This window comes from Tachypleus tridentatus, chromosome 4, assembly GCF_004210375.1.
Source record: "Tachypleus tridentatus isolate NWPU-2018 chromosome 4, ASM421037v1, whole genome shotgun sequence".
Taxonomy (NCBI): domain Eukaryota; kingdom Metazoa; phylum Arthropoda; class Merostomata; order Xiphosura; family Limulidae; genus Tachypleus; species Tachypleus tridentatus.
Window position 1 is genome coordinate 21,139,258 of NC_134828.1, and position 22,961 is coordinate 21,162,218.

At 35.2% G+C, this 22,961-nt stretch overlaps 1 protein-coding gene across 7 annotated transcripts in view; it reads left to right on the forward strand.

Moving 5' to 3' along the window:
* Window positions 1-21,541, forward strand: part of LOC143248646 (uncharacterized) — a 44,048-nt gene extending 22,507 nt beyond the window's left edge. For all 7 annotated transcript variants that reach the window (XM_076497169.1, XM_076497166.1, XM_076497171.1 and 4 more), the window contains one exon: window positions 18,735-21,541. In XM_076497169.1, the coding sequence (XP_076353284.1) occupies window positions 18,735-19,438 (704 nt within the window). In that variant the 3' untranslated portion in view covers window positions 19,439-21,541. The remainder of the gene's footprint in view (window positions 1-18,734) is intronic.
* The last annotated feature ends 1,420 nt before the right edge of the window (window positions 21,542-22,961 follow it).

Genomic DNA, 22,961 nt, shown 5'->3' on the forward strand with positions numbered 1-22,961 from the left:
GTTTTTGGGAGATAGTTTTCAAGTGCTTTTGTGTGCGAACCAAACAATTTCCATAAAATCAGTTTATAAATTTTTGGTAAATTTATCCTATTTAATAATACCATTTTTTTTGCTTGTTGTATATAGAGCAATATTTATATGTTTATGTACACAGTATATTTATTACTTGTTTTGGTTTCTGAAAATATTGGATGGATGAATGGATAGAATACATTAAAAGTTAATTGTATACTTAGTGTTGTTTTGTTAGCTGGTGTTTATTTTTAATGTTTTAAACAGTAATTTGTATGTATTAACCAGTACTATATTATATGAAACTATGTTGTTTTATCCAATAACAAACAAGCACACTTCAATGAGATGTTGGTTGTTGTTTTTTAAGTTAAGAAATAATAATACAGTTGTTAACAGAATGACTAGTACATAGTTTCCAAAAAATGTTTTGTAGATTGTTTTTATTATAGGCTGTGTGTGACTTACAGATATTGCTGTATAGTCACAGTTCTTTGTAGTAACATTTACTCTACAACTCAAGGTACGTATACTTCTCCCTCAAGTACTTTTGTCAGACATTATTTCATTTGTAGGTCATAAAAACGTGATGAATATAATCTACAGCCTTTGTTACTGTTTGTTTTTAACAACTAAAATAAGAAGACAATTTTTATGATACAATATCAAGATGTTCCTCTCATTTAATACTTCTGTTTATAATGACGTAAAATTATTTTTATGGAAGTAAACATTACAACTTTATTCAACATACATTATTATTGTGGCATTATATTTTATTTCATAACATTCAGTTTGAGATGTTTTAAGGATAGTTTGGTACAGCTGTAGCAATGTATCCTTGTCTGATAAATTTTTAGTGTTCCTCTTTCTTTTGTTCATACAATCATATGTTCTAATGTGTTATTAAGTACAGTTATTGTGAAGGAAAAAGAAAATTAATTTTATTTTTAACATTTTCCAAGAGACAATAACGTATGTTTTAACGTGTGTTTTTCAACTAATGTTTAGTAAAGTTTCCATCAAAAGAAATGAAAATGAAATGTCAACTTCAGAATGGGAATTAACATTCACTCAGAACAAACTTTCATCTATTAAACATCTTATTCTTTAAATTTTTATATTTATTGTTTTTCTATATTAAGATTCCTAGTGAATTGTTTTGGACAATACAAATTATTCTAGAAAATGCCTGCAATAAAGTTTTTAAGGTTGTTATTGAAATACTTTTTTTTATCTTCAAATTATGACTTCTTGCATGTTAAAATATTATAAATGTTTTTATATATGAAAAATGCATATCAGTTATAAAGAAATAACTTCATATACAAATGTTTTAGAATAAACTGCATTAAAAACCTTCACTGTAAGTTGTGTTTGTTCATGTCTTTACCTTGGGAAACAAAACTTCTAGTTCAGTCTTTCAGAGTGCTACTTGATATGTATTTTAAGTGTTATATTTTTTAAAGATTTTTTTATCTTTAACTATTATGTTTAGAATTTTCCTTTCTATAGACTTTCTTCATTTTTATTTTGTCCTGCTGTACTGAACAGCACTTGCATGATGGTGGCACTCTTTTCATTAGGATAACAGTTGTTAGTTACGTATTTTTATAGTATTGGGTTGTTGTTTATTTGAACTGTTATTTATGCAATTTGTAACATTTCTGTATGTATCAAGAGAGTGTCATAAACCTGACATCTATATTTATATGTATGTTCCTTCTTGCTTAACCCTAGTACACACACTCAAAAAAATTACGTTGCCCACACTATATATATTTAAAAAAAATTATTTTCACATAAGCAAAGTATATATTTGGACAAAATATTTATTCTATACAATTTATGCATACACTCTGGGTAACTTTATGGTCATTGCAAGCCATTTTACTACATTTGATACACTTTGAAGAAGTTTTTTTCCTTGAATCACGTGCACATATTTAACACCATTTCCTAACGTTTTCTTCAGCAACGTTTTGTCTTTTTGGAGGGATCACTTCATTTGTATCTTCTTCAGGCAGTAATTCATCAGTCAATAACTTCAGAAATTCACGTCTTGCTCTTTTTTGGTACTTTGATGCGAATTCTGGATGGCGCTGGCTATAGAGAAGGAAAGCATTGTATGCGGCAGCATCAAGAATGTTATAAAATAGTGCCATTGGCCACCTTCTGGTCTTTCTTTTTGTGGAAAAGAATCTAACTATTTGGTCTAGTGTATCGACTCCTCCTTTGGTGGAGTTATAGTATGATATTATTTCAGGTTTTCCTGATTCATCATCGATTGAGGGCTCTCTATGCAACGTAGATAAGAATATTCTAGAATGCTCGAGAACATTTATAGAGTGTTCTAGAATGTTCTAGAACACAAAATTTCATATCAATATATCAATTGATTGTTTACCAGAAATGTAATTGAGTTTTAAACGGGGTCAAAAATGACCCCCAATGTGGAAAACGTGAATTTCGACATTAGACAAGGGGTGTAATATCCCATTTGCATAAAATACATGTTAAACGTATTAGTATAGTATGTTATTAGTATAGATTAAATTTGGTACATTTTTAGGCCCGAAAGTCACACCTTTGATATTTCTATAACAACTTAAACACAAGTGGGCCCATTTTTGACCCCCACCGTGTGTATGAGGGTTAAAAGATTATCTTTTTCATGCTAATAAAACCCTTCCCAGAGGTCCAGAAATGTTTTTCTGCAAGAGTTTTTCCAAATATTACTTACTTACTTGTCATTTAAATGTTGAAATAAAAGTTAGATTTTGAAGAAGTTGGAACATTCACATAAGCTAAAATGATACAGGATATTTTAATATTTAGAGTTATTTGCTTGAATCATTTCATAATATTATTCATTATGACGAAGAGGATTTAACAATCTGGATTAAACAGAAGTTTATTTATACATTGCTATTTATTTTTGGTTAAGAAATTTTTACATTTTTCTGTTAGAGATTCCATCTTTTGATTTCCCATCCTATGTTATAATCCTTGTACAAATTTTACAATCCTGGCCATTCCCTTCCTTGGTGATCACGTTTGTGTGTATATCTTCCTCCTGAAATAGCTGATTGGAAAATAGTAAGATTTTACACCAGCTGTTATTATCTTTGAAGGACGTTCACTGAATAAAGTAAATCAACATTTTTCCAGGGATATTTTTAGTATGATACAGCCATGTTCTCAAAGCTCTCTTTGCCTTCAATTGTAAAGTCAAGAAGGTTTACTGTTAGTAATAGGGATAACACAAGATGAGTCTATAAAAATATTTTATATATCAATTTTTTTACTTACAATAAAAAATTTCCTTACAAGAAAACGAGGACAGTTTCACACTATTAACTCATCACCTCTTTTGTATGCCTTTTTTCAAGGAGCTTCCATTAATAAAAAATTAACTTCTCATCCTGTACATGTAGTGCTGTCATCTAGTGTCATTCTATTTACATTTCTAATATTTTCATTGAGTTTTCTCTCGCCCGCGTCGCGCTAAACATGCTCGCCCTCCCAGCAGTGGGGGCGTATAATGTAACGATCAATTCCACTATTCGTTGGTAAAAGAGTTGGCGGTGGGTGGTGATGACTAGCTGCCTTCCCTCTAGTCTTACACTGCTAAATTAGGGACGGCTAGCACAGATAGCCCTCGAGTAGCTTTGTGCGAAATTCCAAAACAAACAAACGAGTTTTCTCTATTAGAAATTGTTACTTTACTATATTTAACATACATATTGTTTGGAAATTTTTTGTAAAGTTTAAAAATTTTATAAAATTATTATTATTATTTTTTATTTAAAATAATAATTTTAAAAGTAGAATAGCTTATTTATATTATTTACACGTGAAAAACAACGAACGTTAACTCATAAACGATTAAAGACATAAACTTGCAATGCGCGTAAAGAATGCTGAACAATAGTATGTGTGTGTGTGTGTGTGTGTACATATAAGTACATCCATGGAAAACTAAAGGAAATCAAACATAAAAAGCATATATGTACATAAACTGCTTAAATTAAGTGTTGGTTGGAAGGAAGCAGGATGTGAATGAAGCACTTGAATTTGAAAAACAAAACGTAAACCATTCGTGTATAATTTTAGATTACATGTCACTGAAATAGCCATTCTGAATTTTTATAATTTATTAACTAAATGTGTAATAATCACACAATCTTACATTTTCTTATTGTAGTAGCAGAACAAAAAGTGTATCATAGCTGTGATTGTTTCACAATTTTGGTTTAGAATGTTTAAAGACGAGTGGTGTTCAATTAGGAGGTTTTGCAGGTTACACAAAGGAAATTTGACTATTTTTAGATTGTAAAATGTATTTTTAACTTTAATCCTTTGGTCTATTTACATCATTTTTACAGTCGTGATCAAGTTCACACAGTAGATCGGTTTTTTTGTCAATTTTTTAAAAAGTAATTTAGAGAACTATGCAAGGGTCTGTTGGCTGTGGTTTGTATATTTTTACATAAATTTTCACAATGTACTACAAGAGACTTTGTATGCTGCAGTAATTATTAAGTTTTGTATTGATTGTATTTTATTTATGTGTTTTAGTCCTGTGCTTAACCATACTGGAAATGCATATTTGATAGTAGGTCGTGAATATGTTTTGTAGATTTTCATTATGTTGTCTGGTGAGGTTCCTTGGATTTTTCCGGTTAGATTATTTGCATAATTTGTGCATTTCCAGTTTTTTTTTTAAATATGTTATTTACATGTTTCATCCATGTTAGTTTCGTATTGAAGGTTAAATTTAACAGGTTTGTTATGGTCTGGAGAAGTTTAAAATATATATAAGGTTCTCCTGACATTTATTTTCCAACTTCTATTTTCCAGGACCCGTCGGTGTGGATTCCTGTAGGTGGTGAGGGGACCTCCTGGGAAAGGTTCTGTTCTGTCTGGATACCTTCTCTGGGATCTAAACATCCACCCACGTGTTTGCCTGCGTGGCGACCCGTGAAGGGGAGGAGAGGATCTTGGTGGTTGAGGGGTCCAACCCCAACACACCACTTTGGCGCCCTTTAGGTGGCCCACCTTGGGTCAATCGGCTGGTCCACTTGGGCTACAGTCAACCAAGTACCAGTGTTGGAAGTTCTCAACGGGTTTTGTGGACATTGTGCCTGATGCTGGTGTTTGGATGTAGTGCTCACGAAACCCTGGCGTTGATGCATTGTCCTTGCATGACATTGTAGTGCATCCCCTCGTAGGGCTCCATGGTGTGTGGGGTCAGTGGGTACCGAATTTTATTTTCCTATGGATCCTCCTTCAAAACATTTATATAAAAGAGTGAAAAACAGTCAATAGGTAAGCGACCACGTCTTGAAGACTCTGAGCAGCACTCTTCAACATCTGTAACACACGTATGTCATTTTCTGATATTAAATTCGCTTTCAGAAAAACCTTTAAGGCAATTGTCCCCCTTTTTTATTCAAAAGGGACTAGAGGGTCTTGCTGGTTCTCCAAAGTCAGTAAAGAAGCTTCGATCTAGAGTCATATTAGTTGAAACATCCACAACCCACCACAGTGAACTCCTCTTGAATTCAACAGCAATTGGGGATATACCTATTGAGGTTACCCCCATGCTACCTTGAATTCATCACGAAAAGTTATTGTTGAGAGGGATTTGAAGAACGTCCCCGAGTTAGAGATTTTCACTGGTTTCTCCACTCAAGGAGTTTCTGCAGTGAGGCACATCTCCACTCGCAAAGATGGAGTTACACTGGCAACAAATACCCTCGTTTTGACATTCACATCATCACGTGCACCTGCCACCATCAAGGCAGGTTATCTAATTTTCAGAGTACGGCCATACATTCCATACCCTCTCCGATGTTTCCAGTGTCAGAGGTTCGGCTACTCAAAGACATCATATCGTGGTTCCCTGACATGTGCTCGTTGTGGTGACAAGGACCACGATGCCTATGAAGGTGACGTGGACTCACATTGCGTCAACTGCAATGTTTCTCACCCTTTCTACTTTCGTTCTTGCTCAAAATGGTTGGAGGAAAAAGAGGTGCAGCGTTTGAAAACGACTCATAACATTAGTTATCCTGAGGCTCGAAAATTGCTGCCCGTTACTCCACCTCAGACATATGCTGCTGCATTTTGTTCCACAACTACAGTGGGAGTGCAGACAGATCTCTCTCTGCCTCCAAGAGAATCGTTTTCAAAACAAATGAAAAGTCTTTTGACCTCTATGATTCAAGAGGTTGATGAATCGACTTCCACACCCATCTCTGTTTCTCCCATACATTCCAACAAACTTCAAGATACACACCCTTCAGTTTCAAATACAGGTATTTCTTCTGATACATCTTTTTCTCCCACCAAGAGGCAAAACAATCATTCGTTCGCGTCCTCAGTCACTGGAATCCCCTTTCAATAACAAAGACCTGCCCAATTGCCCCAGGGCAGGATCCATGGAAATTGAGAGACCTCCTCCGAGTAAGAACAGTAAGGAAAAAAGACGTGGTCGTAAACAGAATGGTTCTCCACCCAATTCACCTGCACGTAAATAAAAATGGCCACCTTGATACAATGGAACTGTCGAGGTTTACCTTCTAATCTGGATGATATCAAAACACTGATTGCTTTCTACCATCCTGTATGTCTTTCCTCACACGAAACATTTCTAAAACCTGCTGATACAGTTTCTATTAGGCAATTTTCTCTGTACAGAAATGACAGGCTGTGTGATGGACCAGTACATGGAGGGGTGGCACTATTGGTTGATCAGCATGTGCCCACCCTGTCTTTTTCACTCAACACACACTTGGAGGCCGAAGCGATTCATGTTTCCTTGGGTCATACCATCACTGTTTGTTCTCTACCTGTACTTTGGAGAGACATGTGATCAATCAGACCTTGATGCTCTTGTTGAACAGTTGCCGTCTCCCTTTGTGCTCTTGGGGGACTTTAATGAACATCATCCCCCCTGGGGAAGTGCTGTTATTGATAGGAGGGGTTGCTCTGTGGAGCGTATGCTCTCTGATCACAATCTTTTTCTTTTCAATACTAGTTCTTCCACTTATTTTCATGCACCTAGTCAGTTCTTTACTGCTATTGATCTCTCAGTTTGCTCCCCTTCATTATTCTCCCATTTATCATGAAGGGTTGACAATAGTCCACTAGGCAGAAATCATTTCCCTATACTTTTGAGAGAGACTGGCCGTGGTCGATGCCACTCTACCCGCGTGCCCTGGTGGAAGCTGGATCAGGCAGACTGGGTCACTTTCACTGCTCTTGCAGAACTTAATCCTGCCATCGTGAATCAGCCATCAATAGACGACTGGGTGTCAGCAGTAACTGACTGTATTATACAAGCAGCTACTCAGTGTATTCCTAAAATCTCGACACCTTTTCCACGATATCCTCGTCCGTGGTGAAATCCTGCTTGCCACTTAGCATGGAAGGCTCAAAATCTGGCCTGGAATACTCTTCACAGATATCCCACACTTTCGAACCGCGTCGCTTTCCAACGGGCCCGTGCACATGCTGGGTGGGTAAGATGTCAAAGCCAGAAGGAATCTTGGATTAAGTTCACAACTAGCATATCTTCTACCACCAGTTCCAAGGTCATATGGGACAGGATTCGAAAGGTCAGTGGGCACTACAATTATGTCCCCCTCTCGACCACACTTTCTGATGGTCAGGAAGTCGCTGATGTCTGGAGCATTGCTGATATTCTATGTGAAAGCTTTTGCCAGGTATCTAGAACTTCTGCTTGTTCCTCCACCTTCTTGGCCATTAAGGCAGAGCGTTCACCTTTTTCCTTTCGAACTGACTGTCTCTTTGACTGTAATTGTCCTTTTACACTGATTGAACTGAAAATGGCCCTTCATCGGTCTGGCAGTACATCTGTTGGACCTGATGATGTACACTGTGACGTGCTCCAGCATCTATCTCCTGCTTCTCTTGATGTCCTTCCAATTGTCTTTAACCAGATCTGGCAGGAGAATGTTTTTCCTGATGCCTGGCACCAGGCTATTATTTTACCTTTTTCTAAGCCAGGGATAGATCCCAAGATTCCTTCAAACTACCGTCCAATTGTTTTGACGAGCCGTCTCTGTAAGACCTTAGAAAGGATGGTTAATGCTCGTCTTGTTTGGTTTCTCGAATCAAACAATCTCCTCTCGCCCACCCAGCGTGGGTTCCGACGACAGCACTCCACCACAGACCACCTAATTCGACTTGAAACGTCAATCAGAGAAGCCTTTCTCAAACGCCAACATCTTGTATCAATATTCTTTGACATTGAGAAGGCTTATGACACAACATGGAGGTATGGCATTTTGCGAAACCTCCATACATGTGGGTTACATAGTCATTTACCTATGTTTATTAAAAAAACATTTTAATGGACAGAAGATTCCAAGTTTTGGTGGGTTCGACACTCTCCTGTTCTTTTGTACAGGACCTTGGAGTCCCTCAGGGCTGTGTTTTGAGTGTCACACTTTTCAGGATAAAGATAAATGCCATCACTGAACAACTTCCTCTCACCATTACGAATGGGCTGTATGTTGACGACTTTCACATCTCATGTCAGTCGTCGAACATAAGATATATTGAGCGGCAGCTACAAACTGCCCTCAATAGTGTACTGAAGTGGACTATGGCGAACTGCTTTAATTTCTCTCTCTCTAAAACCGTTTTCATACACTTTTGCCGCCAACGGGATATTCACCCTGATCCTGAACTTCATATCAGTGAAGTTTTACTGCCAGTAGTCCCTGAGACCAAGTTCTTGGGCATATCTTTGACTGTAAGCTAATATTTATACCACACTTAAAGCAACTACGGGTCAAATGCACAAGAGCACTGAACATCCTCCGTGCCCTCTCTATTACCAGTTGGGGAGCAGATCGATGTTCAATGTTAAAGGTATATCGTGCTCTTATTCGATCAAAACTCGACTATGGATCAATGGTCTATGGCTCTGCCAGATCCTTGGCCTTAAAGATGCTGGACCCCATTCATCACCAAGGACTTCTCTACATCTTTGCCGTTTGCAACTATCTTTACTTTTTTCTTCGAATCATCGTTCCTTACCAAAGCATCCCACCTGGGGATGTGTTTTCCTTCCTCAATGAGTCGTACGTTTCCAGAACAGACGATCTGCCATTGCTCCATTTGGCCTTCGCATCCAGGTGTAAGTTGATGAATTGGGTCTGTCCTTGAATAACATTGCAGATTCCACAGGTCATCCCATCCCACCATGGCTTATTACAACCCCCAAATGTGACCTTTCTTTCAGTCATCTGAAAAAGGTAGATACTCCAGATTGGAAATACCGTCTTTTATACAATGAACATCTTTCAAACAATCATTTCGTTCCCATTTATACAGATGGTTCAAAATCAGGTAATTCGGTGGGCTCTGCTATGGTTTGCTGCAGTTCGGTGGTTTCACGCAAAATCCCCCTCTACAGCTTCTGTGTTTACTGCTGAACTGTATGCCATATCTCTTGCCCTGGATCATATTGAAGCTGAGCAGTACTCCAACTGCACTATTTATACTGACTCTCTTAGTTCTATACTGGCCCAGGAATAGCTACACGTTGGCTTACACTCTGTTCTCGCTGATATTCAAAACCGACTGGTCCGTTTCTCATTAATTGCAACTTCTATCAAGTTTTTCTGGATACCAGGCCATGTTGGTATTCGCAGGAACGAGCTTGCAGAAACGGCAGCTAAATCTATCTATTTTGGAACTGTCACCACTGTGCCTATTCCGTACAAGACTATTCCGTCTTGTATTCAAGGCTCGGTTCCGTACCAGCTAGCAGTCCACTTGGAGTGAACAACGTGACAACAAGCTTTTTCAAATAAAACCCTGTCTTTGGCTTTGGCTATCTCGCTTCCGTAAGGTTCGGAAGGAGGAAGTTGTTCTCACTAGGCTACGCATTGGTCACAGTTTTTAAACTCGTCGTTTTCTTTTATCTGGAACTGATGCACCAATGTGTAGTTTGTGTAACACTCAAATCACTATCAGCCACATTTTACTTTCTTGCCATCGTTACGATTTTCAACGATGGCACTATTTTAACCATGTTTTTTCCAAGGGTTTATCTGTAACATTGGAGAGTGTTATTGGTGATGGTGACACTGTCCACCTTGATAAAGTTTTTAGTTTTTTAATGGCCATTAATCTTTTTAATCTCATTTAAGTGTTGCATATTTATTCATTACACCTTTTTTAATTGTGGCTTTTCACAGTTTCATTCTCTCTAGTTCAATTTGACATTGAAAAATGGCCAGAACATTTAATAACTCGACATCAGGACTGGAAAGGCCAATTTCAGGTGACTAACGTTGCTGTTTGATTGTTTTGGAATTTCGCACAAAGCTACTCGAGGGCTATCTGTGCTAGCCGTCCCTAATTTAGCAGTGTAAGACGAGAGGGAAGGCAGCTAGTCATCACCACCCACCGCCAACTCTTGGGCTACTCTTTTACCGACGAATAGTGGGACTGACAGTCACATTATAATTCACCACGGCTGAAAGGGGGAGCATGTTTGGCGCGACCGGGATGCGAACCCGTGACCCTCAGATTACGAGTCGCAAGCCTTAACACGCTTGTCCATGCCGGGCCGTTGCTGTTTGAACTACCCGTTAGGCGTCCTGGCGAGTTAATATTCCACTTTTGCTGCATGTCCTTTAAACTTTTATTACTTTACGCTTTGGTATTGGCCATAATGACACATAACCTGGAATCAGGACTGAAAAGACCAACTTCAGGTAACTGACAGTGGTTCTGTACTTGACTGTTAGTCTTCCTGGTGGGTTATGATAATTTCCATTATGCTACAGAAGTTCTTTATAACTTTGTAGATTGGATGTCAACATCGGTTTTATCCAATTTTTGTTTTTACCTTCGTTTACTTTTACAAATTTTACTACATTTACTTTACTTTTACCTTTTTATTGGGCATTTGGCTACTCATTACGATTTTGCTCTATGTCTTTTAAAACTTCTATTATTTTACATTTTAATAATGGCTGCTATGACACATAACCCGGAACCAGGACTGAAAAGGCCAACTTCAGGTGACTGACGGTGGTTTTTGAACTTACCTTTTTGTCTTCCTATCGGGTTATGATCATTACCAATTTGCTTGAGTAAGTACTTTACAATTTATTTTACTCTGCTTTCTCTCTTACCATTATAAACTAGGTGTCAACGTTGGTTTTATGCTTTTTTCTGTTTTTCAATTATGTTTTGTTTTACCTTCATTTCCTTTTCTGTATTTTACTACATTTAATTTATTTTTACCTTTTTACCAGATGTTTGGCGCAGATAGCCTAGCAGCTTTGCGCCATAAAACACTAAATCAATGAATCAACTATCTTCCAGGAAGTTAGATAGCCGGGTGATCTGTCTCTGTATTTTCTAAATTCATTTTTAATTCTGGTAATTTTCGAGTTATTTCTAAATAATTTGAGACTCCATTACTAATTATTCTTTCGAAAATTTGTCCTACACAGCTGGCCAGGCTGATCGGGGGACAATTGTTTGTTTACTTGCTGGTTTTTCTTTTTTTATGGAATACAGACTATTGCTTGTTTCCAAATAACCGGGATGTATCCAGAACTAAGTGATAAGTTAAAGATTGCTGCTATGTGTTCACACAGTCCCTGAACGCCTTTTAAAAGAGGAGAATAGCTTGTATGTCATCCTCTCCTGGTGTCTAGTCTTTTGTAGATTTTATTGTTAGTTTTACTTCCTTTCCTGTTATTGTTTTAGTTTGATTGTTTTTGTAATTTCACGCAAAGCTACACGAGGGCTATCTGCGCTAGCCGTCCCTAATTCAGCAGTGTAAGACTAGAGGGAAAGCACTAGTCATCACTACTCACCGCCAACTCTTGGACTACTCTTTTACCAAAGAATAGAGTGATTGATAGTAACATTATAACGCTCAATGGCTGAAAGGACGAGCATGTTTGGTGTGACGAGAATTCGAACTCGCGACCCACAGTTCACGAGTCGAACGTCTAAACCCAACTGGGTAAATTGGTACATACTCGCGCAAGTGTTGATTGTCATAAAAGCGCGCGAAGGTACTTTTATTACACATGAGCGTGCAGGTGCGTAAATTGGTATATGCACGCGTAAGTGCTGATTTTGGTACATGTGCGCGCATGCGTGTTTCAGATTTTGTTTTCTTTAGTATTTTCACGTGTGGATGATTGGAGTAGGGACAGTGATTTTTTCTTTCATTCAACAGATATAGATATACAAGGATTAATTTGCTACATGTTTTAGTAACTGCTGATTTTGCAACAAGATATTCTGATTTTTCGATTGTTTTTGAATGGAGTTTTTCTCCTGCTACGTAACATAGATTAGCGTGTATCTGATTTTAAGAAAACAAATAATAATTTATTGTCTGCAGTATATTAATAAGCAATGTGAAATAGTTTTATACATATGATTCTGTACGCTTTTTTATACAACAAAGTAACAGGTTAATATGAATTTTGTAAATCAAACGTTTTCAATCCGCTTTTGACGGTGAGGTATGTAATTCTCTTCAGCGTCGAATAATTCCTGCAACCGATTTAAGTTTCATTTGCAATGTTGGTGTCTTATACAAGGGTTCTAATGCATTATCAAAATGAAAGAACACGTTAATTTATGTTGTAACTAGGTTTAACAGTTTCTTACATTATATAAAAAAATTTCGAAATAATAGTATTTAGAATGTGATTCATGTGGTAAAATTATCTTATTGCTGCAATGTAAAAGCACTGGATTTTTCATATTATAATCTTACCCTTCCTCTGAAACCATTATCTGGTCTGTTGTTTTCTAATTATAAACAAACTACAATTAATATTCCTTCATACTGCATGTGTATATGAATCTTCTGGCATACCAATTCTCAGGAAGTTACACGAAACAACTTTTGTCAGAAATAAAGTTACAATAATATTGTTCTAAAAACCATTCGGACAGTTGAATCAAGTTCTTAATGCCAATACATACTTCAATATCTTTTCGTCAGATCAAGCCAAAAGCAAGCAAACACTCAAGGAAACATGTTGACCTAATCTGATTTATTGATGATTTCCTTTCTTTTGAATAGTCTAACAAAACGATTCAAGAGATGTTTGCTCTGTGAATTCCTTAACTTTGAACGGAAATACTATAATTGACAGTCATTAATCCACTGTCAATTGTAGTTTACTATTGTTTGACTAAAGAATGAAATTTGACCTTACTCTTATAACACACCCGTGATCCAAAAGTGTAGACCACATTTTTTTTTGTTTATTTACATAGGTAAAGAAGACAGATTAAGAAATATCCACGAGAATAAATCGCCCCTCTTATGTGTCCCAAATATTCAAGTCTGTGGTGGTGGATTCAAGATTTGAGGCATATTTTCCTGACATACGATGAACTTTTCGTGTTTTTAGAATGAATATCTCAGTATGATTTGTGATTAACTGTATGCAGCTACTCCGAAGACGACAATACTTCCATACGTCATACCTAAGATTTGAAGAAACTTTTGACATCTCCTTAACCACCAATTTCCATGATCTCAATCCTTTTTGATTCTGTTCATTGCAGACAAAATCCGTTGTTTGATTAACATCTTAGAAGTGCAGGACTTAATTATGTGTCCTTCATTGTCCTTGTTAATTTAGATATCTGTTAAGTTAAACATTAATTATTAATGTTTTTTTAGGTAATTTTGGTCAATTTGCACATTCTTTATTATGCCATACTTTGTGGACTAGATGCAATTAGATTGTTTGTCCATAAGATATTTATCAATATTTTAACTCAATGCTTTAATAGTTTCTACATCACACAGCTCTACTACTTGTAATATTTTATTTATTCTGTCCGATTGTTTTTCATCATTGTTAACTGTATATCTTATCCTAATTTTCATCAGTGGGACTTAAAATCTTTTGACTTGTAATGTATTCATTTATTTCCCATGGCTAAACTTGATTTTGGCTACTTCAACGTTTGTGATACTAGAAACCTAATTTAATTCCAGTAATCTACACTTTATTGATAGCTGTTTGCAACTTTTAGTCCAATTCTCAAATTCAAGACCCTATAATTTAGACTAACCTTGGCTCTAAGTTGTGTGGAGGTACAAACTTTTTTTTTGACTCTGAATCTTTGCACACTTCACTCTGTGGATTATTGGCTCCTGCTTGCTTCCATCCATTTGAAGTCCAGAGACCACACTACTCTGCTCTAACAAGATGCACTGTTGAATAGGATTCCTAATAATGGAGAGAAGTCTCTTCTTACCCTTCTCAATACCTCATTCATGAGTTCTTCTTTTCAACCTCAGTAAAGTTTAGCTTCCTCCTTCATCTTCACATTTGGAATGAATAATTCACACATCCATCACCTTCCAATCTCTGGTCTACCATGGAGTGTTCACTCCATACCACCTTTACTGAGGTTCTTAAGCTTTGTCCCACTTTCCTCTACTTCTGCTGGGATGGTGGTTGTTATGGTGCATTACAACATCTTCAAAGTGGTCACTTATATCATAGAGCCAGTGGTACCAATTCCAGGTCTCTGTGCTCATGGTCACCACATTATGATTGTAACTTTCCATTTTCCCGGCTCCCTAAATTTGGTGTTAAATTGATTATATTCTCCCATGTTTCTTCTCATGGAATGGCCCCTCACATCGTGGGTGTCAACACTTCCTACCTACATGTATGGCTTTAGTCAGTTCCATTGTCTCAGCCCAGTCTCTGGTTTAATTGTGTTACGTTTTTCCTTTCCTGATTCATTAAGCCTCTGTCCATGTCTATTACCACAGATAACATATCTTTCAAATTTTGTCTCTTTCTCATTGCTTCTGCATTTCCCACCTTTCCCTATTATTCATCCAGTTGTTAAATAAAGACTTCTCCACTTTGATTTTGTCTAGCTATTGGGCAACCTTACTGATTACCCAACATTTCCTGTGGCTTCATTTTTTTCTTTTCTTTTCCCTCCTCTTATATTCTTTTAATTGTTTATTGTGATCTAAATGTGGTCCTTAATGCTCTTTCCTCCATATAAATTTTTGTCTTCACGTTCTATCTACTTATGTCATTAATGTTACCCACTCATTACATCATCCCCCTTATGCCATTCTTTATCCAAACTGGTCCTTCTTCTCTAAGACTTATGCCAAAATTTTAATTGTTTTTCACTCTCTCACCTTTTCTTAACCTTCCATTTTTAACCTGAATTTCCATTCCAGTCCTGATCAACTTCTTTGTCTGATATATGACATGTACTGTCTCCTTTTGGGTTCACAATCCCAACCTTTTATTTCCTGGAACCATTCCATTTCCAATGGCCTTTTCCTTTTATGCTTACTGGTTTGGTTCATCAACTTCTGTTTGAACTTATCTCTGATAGGTTGCCATACCCACTATATCCCATCACATTCATGCCATTACTAAGTCTGTTGCTGCATGCCTTCACTGTCCTTTAAAGGAGATTGTTAAGGCTGGGATGTAGACTACTCCTTGTACTTTTGTCATTCATCATCTTCATGATCTCACACATGATCTTCCTACCTTTTCAACTACACACATTCTGTTGCCTTTGACTGGATAAGTCTTCTCACGTTTTTCGTTTTCCTTCCAGCATTCCTAATCTTCACCAATACTACAAGAATTCTATTCTCCATTGGGTGTCAGCTGGTAAGCTATACATTTTATAAAATTTTAAATGGACAAAAGGAGCTTATTATTTCATCAAGGATGTCCCTTCCAACTCCCAAATATGGTCACCCCTTAATACTCATGTATTCATTCAATCTTTTCTTAAACTCAGTTTAAAAAGTAATCTTATCTAAATAATTCCAACTCTACCAAAGTTTCAATTTATGCTCCCTTGTTCGACTGTTGTCACTGCTAGACATGAAAAAGTTTGAATGATAAATACTATCACAACGTCATGCAGTATTTAATATATTTGTATTTAAATTTTAAGAATAATTTGAATTGAGAAAACCCACACACATCACATATTGGACATGTAAACATCTGTCATGTATTGGCCCAATACATTAAATGATCTAAATCTCCAAGTAAGTCTGTAGCATCTCTGATGCAGTTAGCAACCCCAAAAACCTTAATGTCATTTTCAAACTAAAAAATTTCATTACTCATTCCAGAATAAATATCATTAATACAAGTCTCAACTAGCAGATAACTCAGTAAAGAGCCCTGAGACACACTACTTGTTAGTATAACCCAGTCAGATCTAATTCCATTTATTACTGTTTTCTATCCAATTTAACAACATTCCTCCCAGAACCACATATTTAATTTTTGTAGCATGTGTTTTGTAAGGCATCTTATCACCAGATGCTTCCTGAAAATCAAGGTAAACCAAATCCATGGTATTTCCTTAATTAACTCTTTCAGTGACATCCACAAAGAGTGTCACAATATTTGTTAACCAAGACTTTCCCTTGCTGAAAGCATGCTGGCTCTTTCATATTATGTTAATCTGCTTTAAGTGAATTTGTAGTGCATCTTTAATTACACACTCCAATCACTTTCCAACTACTGATCTAAGATTAACTGGCCTATATAACTCAGGATGGCTGTTATGGATATTAACACTTTTACTAATAAAGCAGAGAAGAATGTTACAACCTTCTTAGGTCATTTTCAGGTTAATCATACCAGCTGTCCTGTGATAGATTTTTACTTTAAGTGGGTTTCTCATCATCAAGAATAACTGGCCTATGATTGCCTGGGAAATGTTTATCACTTTCTTTAAATATTAGACTAACATCCAACTTCCAGTTTTCTAATACTCTTCCACTACTCAATGACTTATAAAAAGTATTAGCTAGTGGTTTATAAATATAATCTTTAAGTTTCTTTAAAACTCTAGGATAAAAGTTGTCTGGTCCAGGGATTCATGTTTACCAATTTTAGTCTTACAGTTTCAGAACTTCAAATGATATATTTTACATCAATATCTTTCTCACACATTAAGTGCTTTGGTTTGTCCATTAAGTTTAAATTTATTGTGTTTATCCCAAATATGATTGCTTAAACTTTACTAAATCATACTGGAACTGTCCTGTATTTTATGTATAGAATACGCATGTCATGTATACATATCAATTATTTACCTTAAGTTTTTACCACATCTGTTCAAGATCACCTGCCAGCTCTTTAACCAAATCTACAGAACTAGATCATGTTTCATTCCATCAAAATTATCTTTACCAAAATTTGGAATTAGGGTATAATTCGTCTTCAATTTTACATGAAATAAAATACCCAACCTAATAGTTCCATATCTGCATGTACTTAAAAGCTCACCAACCACAACTCTATCCTATTGACTTTAGAAATTAATATTAAATCTGATATACATTCCTTTATTTTAAGTTCTGTCACCAATTGGTGTACAAAAGAATTCTGAACAATTTCCAAAAACCTATCCCTCTCATTGTCAGATGCAAAATTATCCCAATCGATACCCCTAAAATTAAAATATCCCATAATAACATCTTTTCATTGATATCCATTAACACTAACCCAAGCTGACTCAACCTTATTGCTGTTTAATATTTAATATATTCTAACTCAACAGAATGTAGTTCACTCTTCACACATAAAGCTACTACTCCCACTTTTTTTTTTCAATATTCTATATCTAGTAAATAATCTGTAGATTGGTATTTCAAACAAATTTCCTTCATCAAAATTGTTCAAACTTAACCAAGTCTTAGTGATACCCATAATATCAAAATCATCAGCTTTTCCCAGATGGGTATTGATAGATAAAATAATAAACTAATTGCTTGAAACAGGTCCATCTCACATGGGATCTTTTCATGATGTTGGAGTAAAATAGATGCCTCTGTTCTCATTAATTACAGTTGCAGAAGGTTCTGTCTCTGCTTCTAGAGGTGAGAGTGGGAGACTTTGTCCAAAAAATATAAAATAAATCAAAATTGCTCTTCTTTTCTTTCTAGAATGATTTCAAATTGTAACATGAAACTATACTCATAACAGTATACATCCATTTACAATTAAACTTTACTTTTATCCCCATTTGACTACCCTTTGAACTGTAACTACTATTTGTGCCATTATAAGTTGCATCACTCAATATGCACGTAGCTCTCATTATGCTATTGAATTACACTACCCATGAACTACTACCTAGTTGCTTGCATTCTTGTCTTGTAAAACATTTTTATTACATTACACTGGTTTACAAAGAAATTGAGGCAAGCACAAAAATAGCTGTTTTAACCTAATTTGGGGGTGCTGAATTCAGATTTGAAATCCGTTTTTACTCATCATCTCTAGTTTTTTAGATATGCATACTGTACATTTTGTACACATACTGTACATAAAGGCGTATATGCATTCAGGGTTAATTTCTAATATTGTGTGACTTATGTCTTCTTTTTTAGTTATTATGCAATAAATGTAAGTGATAGCATTACATATATATATATATATATATAGCTATATATCAAGACAGATTTTGGCAGTTATGCGTAGCCAACACGTCTCAATCAACAGCCAGTAGTACACTGGCAGTCAGCGCAGGAGGTTGGTGTCCCTCGACAATTGTGTTACACAGTCTTTTGGGTATATATTTGTATTACAATTTCCAATGACGCACATAATTATTATTGCCTTACATATGATTTAATTTTACTTTGTTTTTTTCAGATTCTCCAATGGCTTCAAGCTCGTCAAAACACCGAGGATGCCTCAACAAGGCCAATTTTTTCTGCTACGTGTGTGGGGACTTCACGACAGTTGCACAGCGTCGAACCATCACTTCCCTCCTCAGAACTGCCTACTTTCATTATTTTGACTGTAAAATTGGTGATCAGGACAAATCTTGGGCTCTACACATCTGTTGTAAACCCTGCTACAATGGACTAACTGCTTGGTTTAATGGCAAGAAAGCAGCTTTCAACTTTGCAGTCCCGATGGTTTGGAGAGAGCCACGAAGCCATGCAGACGATTGTTATTTTTGTCTAACAAATATAACTGGTTTCAATGCATCTTTTAGAAAAAAGATCAAATATCCCAACCTTCCATCTGCTATGAGAACCATTCCCCATTCAGATGATCTTCCTGTCCCAACACCTCCAGTAAATAAGGATCTTCTTTTCTCATCAGATGAAGAAATGCCTCCAAGGGAAGATTCTGCCAAGTCAATCTCTTCCGAAGATATTGACTCTTCTTATTCAGGAACAAGTGGCAACGAGCCACACTGGATCACGCAAGAAGACCTGAATGACCTTGCTCGTGATTTGTATCTGTCAAAACAGCAGTCAAAGCTCTTGGCTTCTCGGCTTAAACAGTGGAACCTAGTCCAGGAAGATGTAAGGATCACCAGTTTCAGGAATCGGAAAAAAGAATGAGGCACATTCTTGCCTCAGACAAAAAATATTTTTTTGTAAACCAGTGTTATTATTATTATTTATTTCACCTAATCTAATCTTAACTAACCTTACAAAATCCCTATTTTTACATTTTAATTACCTTTGGAGTATTGAATAAAGAATAAACAGGAAAAACAAGAAATAAAGTACTTATGCAATTTCTCTTTTTTCTTGGTGTCAAATGTTGAGAACACTTAAGCATATTTTTGTAGTAATGATAGCAATGCATTAAATATTTTGTTAATTAACTAATACACCAAAGAACATAGACTAATGACATGCAAAAGATAAGTTTCTCAAACAATTACAATATTTCTGGCTTTTTAACTATTGAACAAAAGCTGTTACAAATTCATCCAAGTTACCTGGTGTGATTCCCATGGTAACAAATGCTGTATTGTAAGAGAAATTGACACTTGTCTGTTCAGATGTAACTTAATACAAAATGTCATAGGATAGATCAAACCTTGATATTCTATTAGTTGAAGGTAAAATATTATTAAATGTAAAAGACAACTATTAACAAAAAGAGGATGTGACTGGTGGGTGCAGTAAGAGGGGTCTGATATCTATGACAGCTTTCTATCCAAATAAAATTGAAAATTATGAAAAATTATATTTTGTCTGAGCAATCAAGATTTTACAGTGAATAACTTCAATTTTGTACTTTATGAATGTGTGATGGATAAAACAGATGAGAAAAGATGTCTAGAAAAAGTGTCACATTTGGAGAAATGCAGTATTTTTTAAATAACATGTGCTGAGAAAATATAGGAGTAGAAAAGACTGGTGTACTGATAGCAAACATTTTTATAGCAATGCTTAAAGGGCAAACCAGGACTGAGATAGCTTTGGGTGAGAGGAAGTAATGTTGTTTTGGAAAAAGACATCAGTAGAAAAAGATGTTGCAATGGTATAGAGTAATTTGCCACCACAACCAGAATAGAACAAAAAAAATAATACTTTGACAATCACAGAAATCCAAAGGGTGATTTTTAAATTATTGAAATACAAAGTTGATAACTTACCACACAGTAAATGAATATGTGTGAGGCTAGGACTTGAAATTAATGTTAATGAACAATACAATATATAAATTCAGAATAATAAATATTTCAATGAATAAATGAATCAGGAGTAAAAAGCATCAGACTTAATCACTAACAACAATTAGTAATAATCAGTAATAACATTCTTCATCAATATCTTGTGAAAGCTCAATATAAGATTGACATTCACTTGTTAGATCACAAGATTACAAACCATGAAACTGTAATTTTCATAATGTACAACGTTTATGATATCTGTACATCACCACCAGGGAAAACTGATGCCAGTTTCATATTACATGCATGTGTACTCAAATTAAACATGATCATTAAAAAGGTAAGCTATTATTTTAATGCAATTAAAAATTCAGAGATAAGCTAAACAATAGAAGGAATAATAAACGAATGCTAACAAAACCGTAACCAAATATAAAAACATAATTTATTATCTCACAGTGTTGATGTAGCCTCTTTCTTGTAACTTTATTATACAAGTGACATGGTTTTAATTTTGTCACTTGGCAAAGTATGTATATCTTACATTAGATGTGAGACAATTATGGTAAGGTACTCATGATGACTCAATCTTATACTTATTTTAATAATCCATATTCACAATGTTAAAACTTTAAGAAAACATAAATTTTTCATACCAAGCAATTATAGCCATATTATATTCTCTGAGTACATGCATCTTGACTGTGTAAAAGGATCTGAGAATGGTATCTGTAATAATTAATTTAAACTCAGCTAAGCCAATACAAATTTAACAGGTGATTAGACACTGTTCATTAACAAGTCCCAAAATTGTTTTATAGAAACAGCTGTTTAATATGCATAAATTTTGTTCAACAATAACTGCTATTCAAGTTTGATAACAGCTGATTAGCATGTGTCATTTTTGTTCAACAGGAACTGTTGCTCAGAAGTAGTACCAATTAATTTTATGTGTAAAGTTTGTTAAACAAGAACTGATGTTTACATTTTGTACTAGCTGTTTAGTATGTCTCATATTTATTAAAAAAACTGATGCTTAACTTGGTAGTGGCTGTTTATCTTTTTAAGATTGTGCAACATGAAAAAATATTTAAACTTAGTAAAAACTGTTTAACACATCAATAGACGTTAACCACCTGTTAACAGGATTAAACGTAACGTATTTCTATATCAGTTCCTGTTGAATTGTCAGAAACATGTTAGACTCAACATAGTTCAAGAGAAGCTAACATAAGAATACTAACTTGTCAATAAGAAGTAGTTACACACACCATTATTTCTTTTACAATGATATATATATATAGATTCTTTTTTCAACTCTCCTTTCAATTAACACAAAAGGTGTTAATATTACTTGAAAACCATTGTTAGCTACATAACTTAAATGTTTTTGTTCTTTACAAAATCTGAATATTAATGAATGATGATTTTTTTACTAGTGTAATGTTTTTCCAATTATTTGATGTTTTGAACACAGGGTGAGACCTCTTCTTTCCATTTCATAATAAGATAAATATTTACTTGAAGGTGTTTTATTTTATTTCCAATGTTCAAGTGCTAATTAAAACATCCCTTTACAATTTATAAAATAACTACTGTAGAGAACATTACGTTATAGACTTCAAGAAACTTACCATTGGAGGACTACAATATTGTTAATATAAAGTTATTAATAATAAAAAATTCAATTATAATAAATAAGTTATTACAAGTAAAACACACATCAACACAACCCACATTTCATCATCCTAAACATCTTTCTACAGTTCTACATACATCTTTTATTCTCACATTGTTCTACTATTTCCTTGTAAGGGATCTGTATCAGGTTTGGTTTCATACCTTTTGAAATCAAATAGGTGGCATCAAATCTGCTCACATTACAGAAAGAAACAAACAGTTCATATTAGACATTATCAAAAGAAAAAGATTCACAATTGAAATTTATCTTCATAAAATTTCCATTCTTGTTTGCAGTTTGATAGATAGAAAGCTTACAAAAAACACATACATCAAATAAATATGTAATATTTACTTTCTTTAATAAGACCAAACTTTACTAACCTCTGATGAATATATATTTTGGATATGTACTACATACAAATTTAAGCATACAGATTGCTTCCTACCATTTTGCATGTCTTTCCTTACAGGAAATATACCAGTAACCTGCCAATACAGTTACCTTTCAGTATTTTTTTTTTGTACAGAAATGACAGGCTGTGTGATGGATGAGCACATGTAGGGGTGGCATTGTTGGTTGATTAGCATGTGTCCACCCTGTCTTTGCCACTGGATGCACTCTTGGAGTCTATTCCTATCTTGCAAGGTGTTGCTGTACACTAATGCTAGTGATAACTTATTGTTTATGCATGACACCTTGTTAAGAGGATAAAATTGGTCTTACCTGAAATCTAGTGTGTCTTTTTAAAATCCTAAACTTGTATATTCTTATC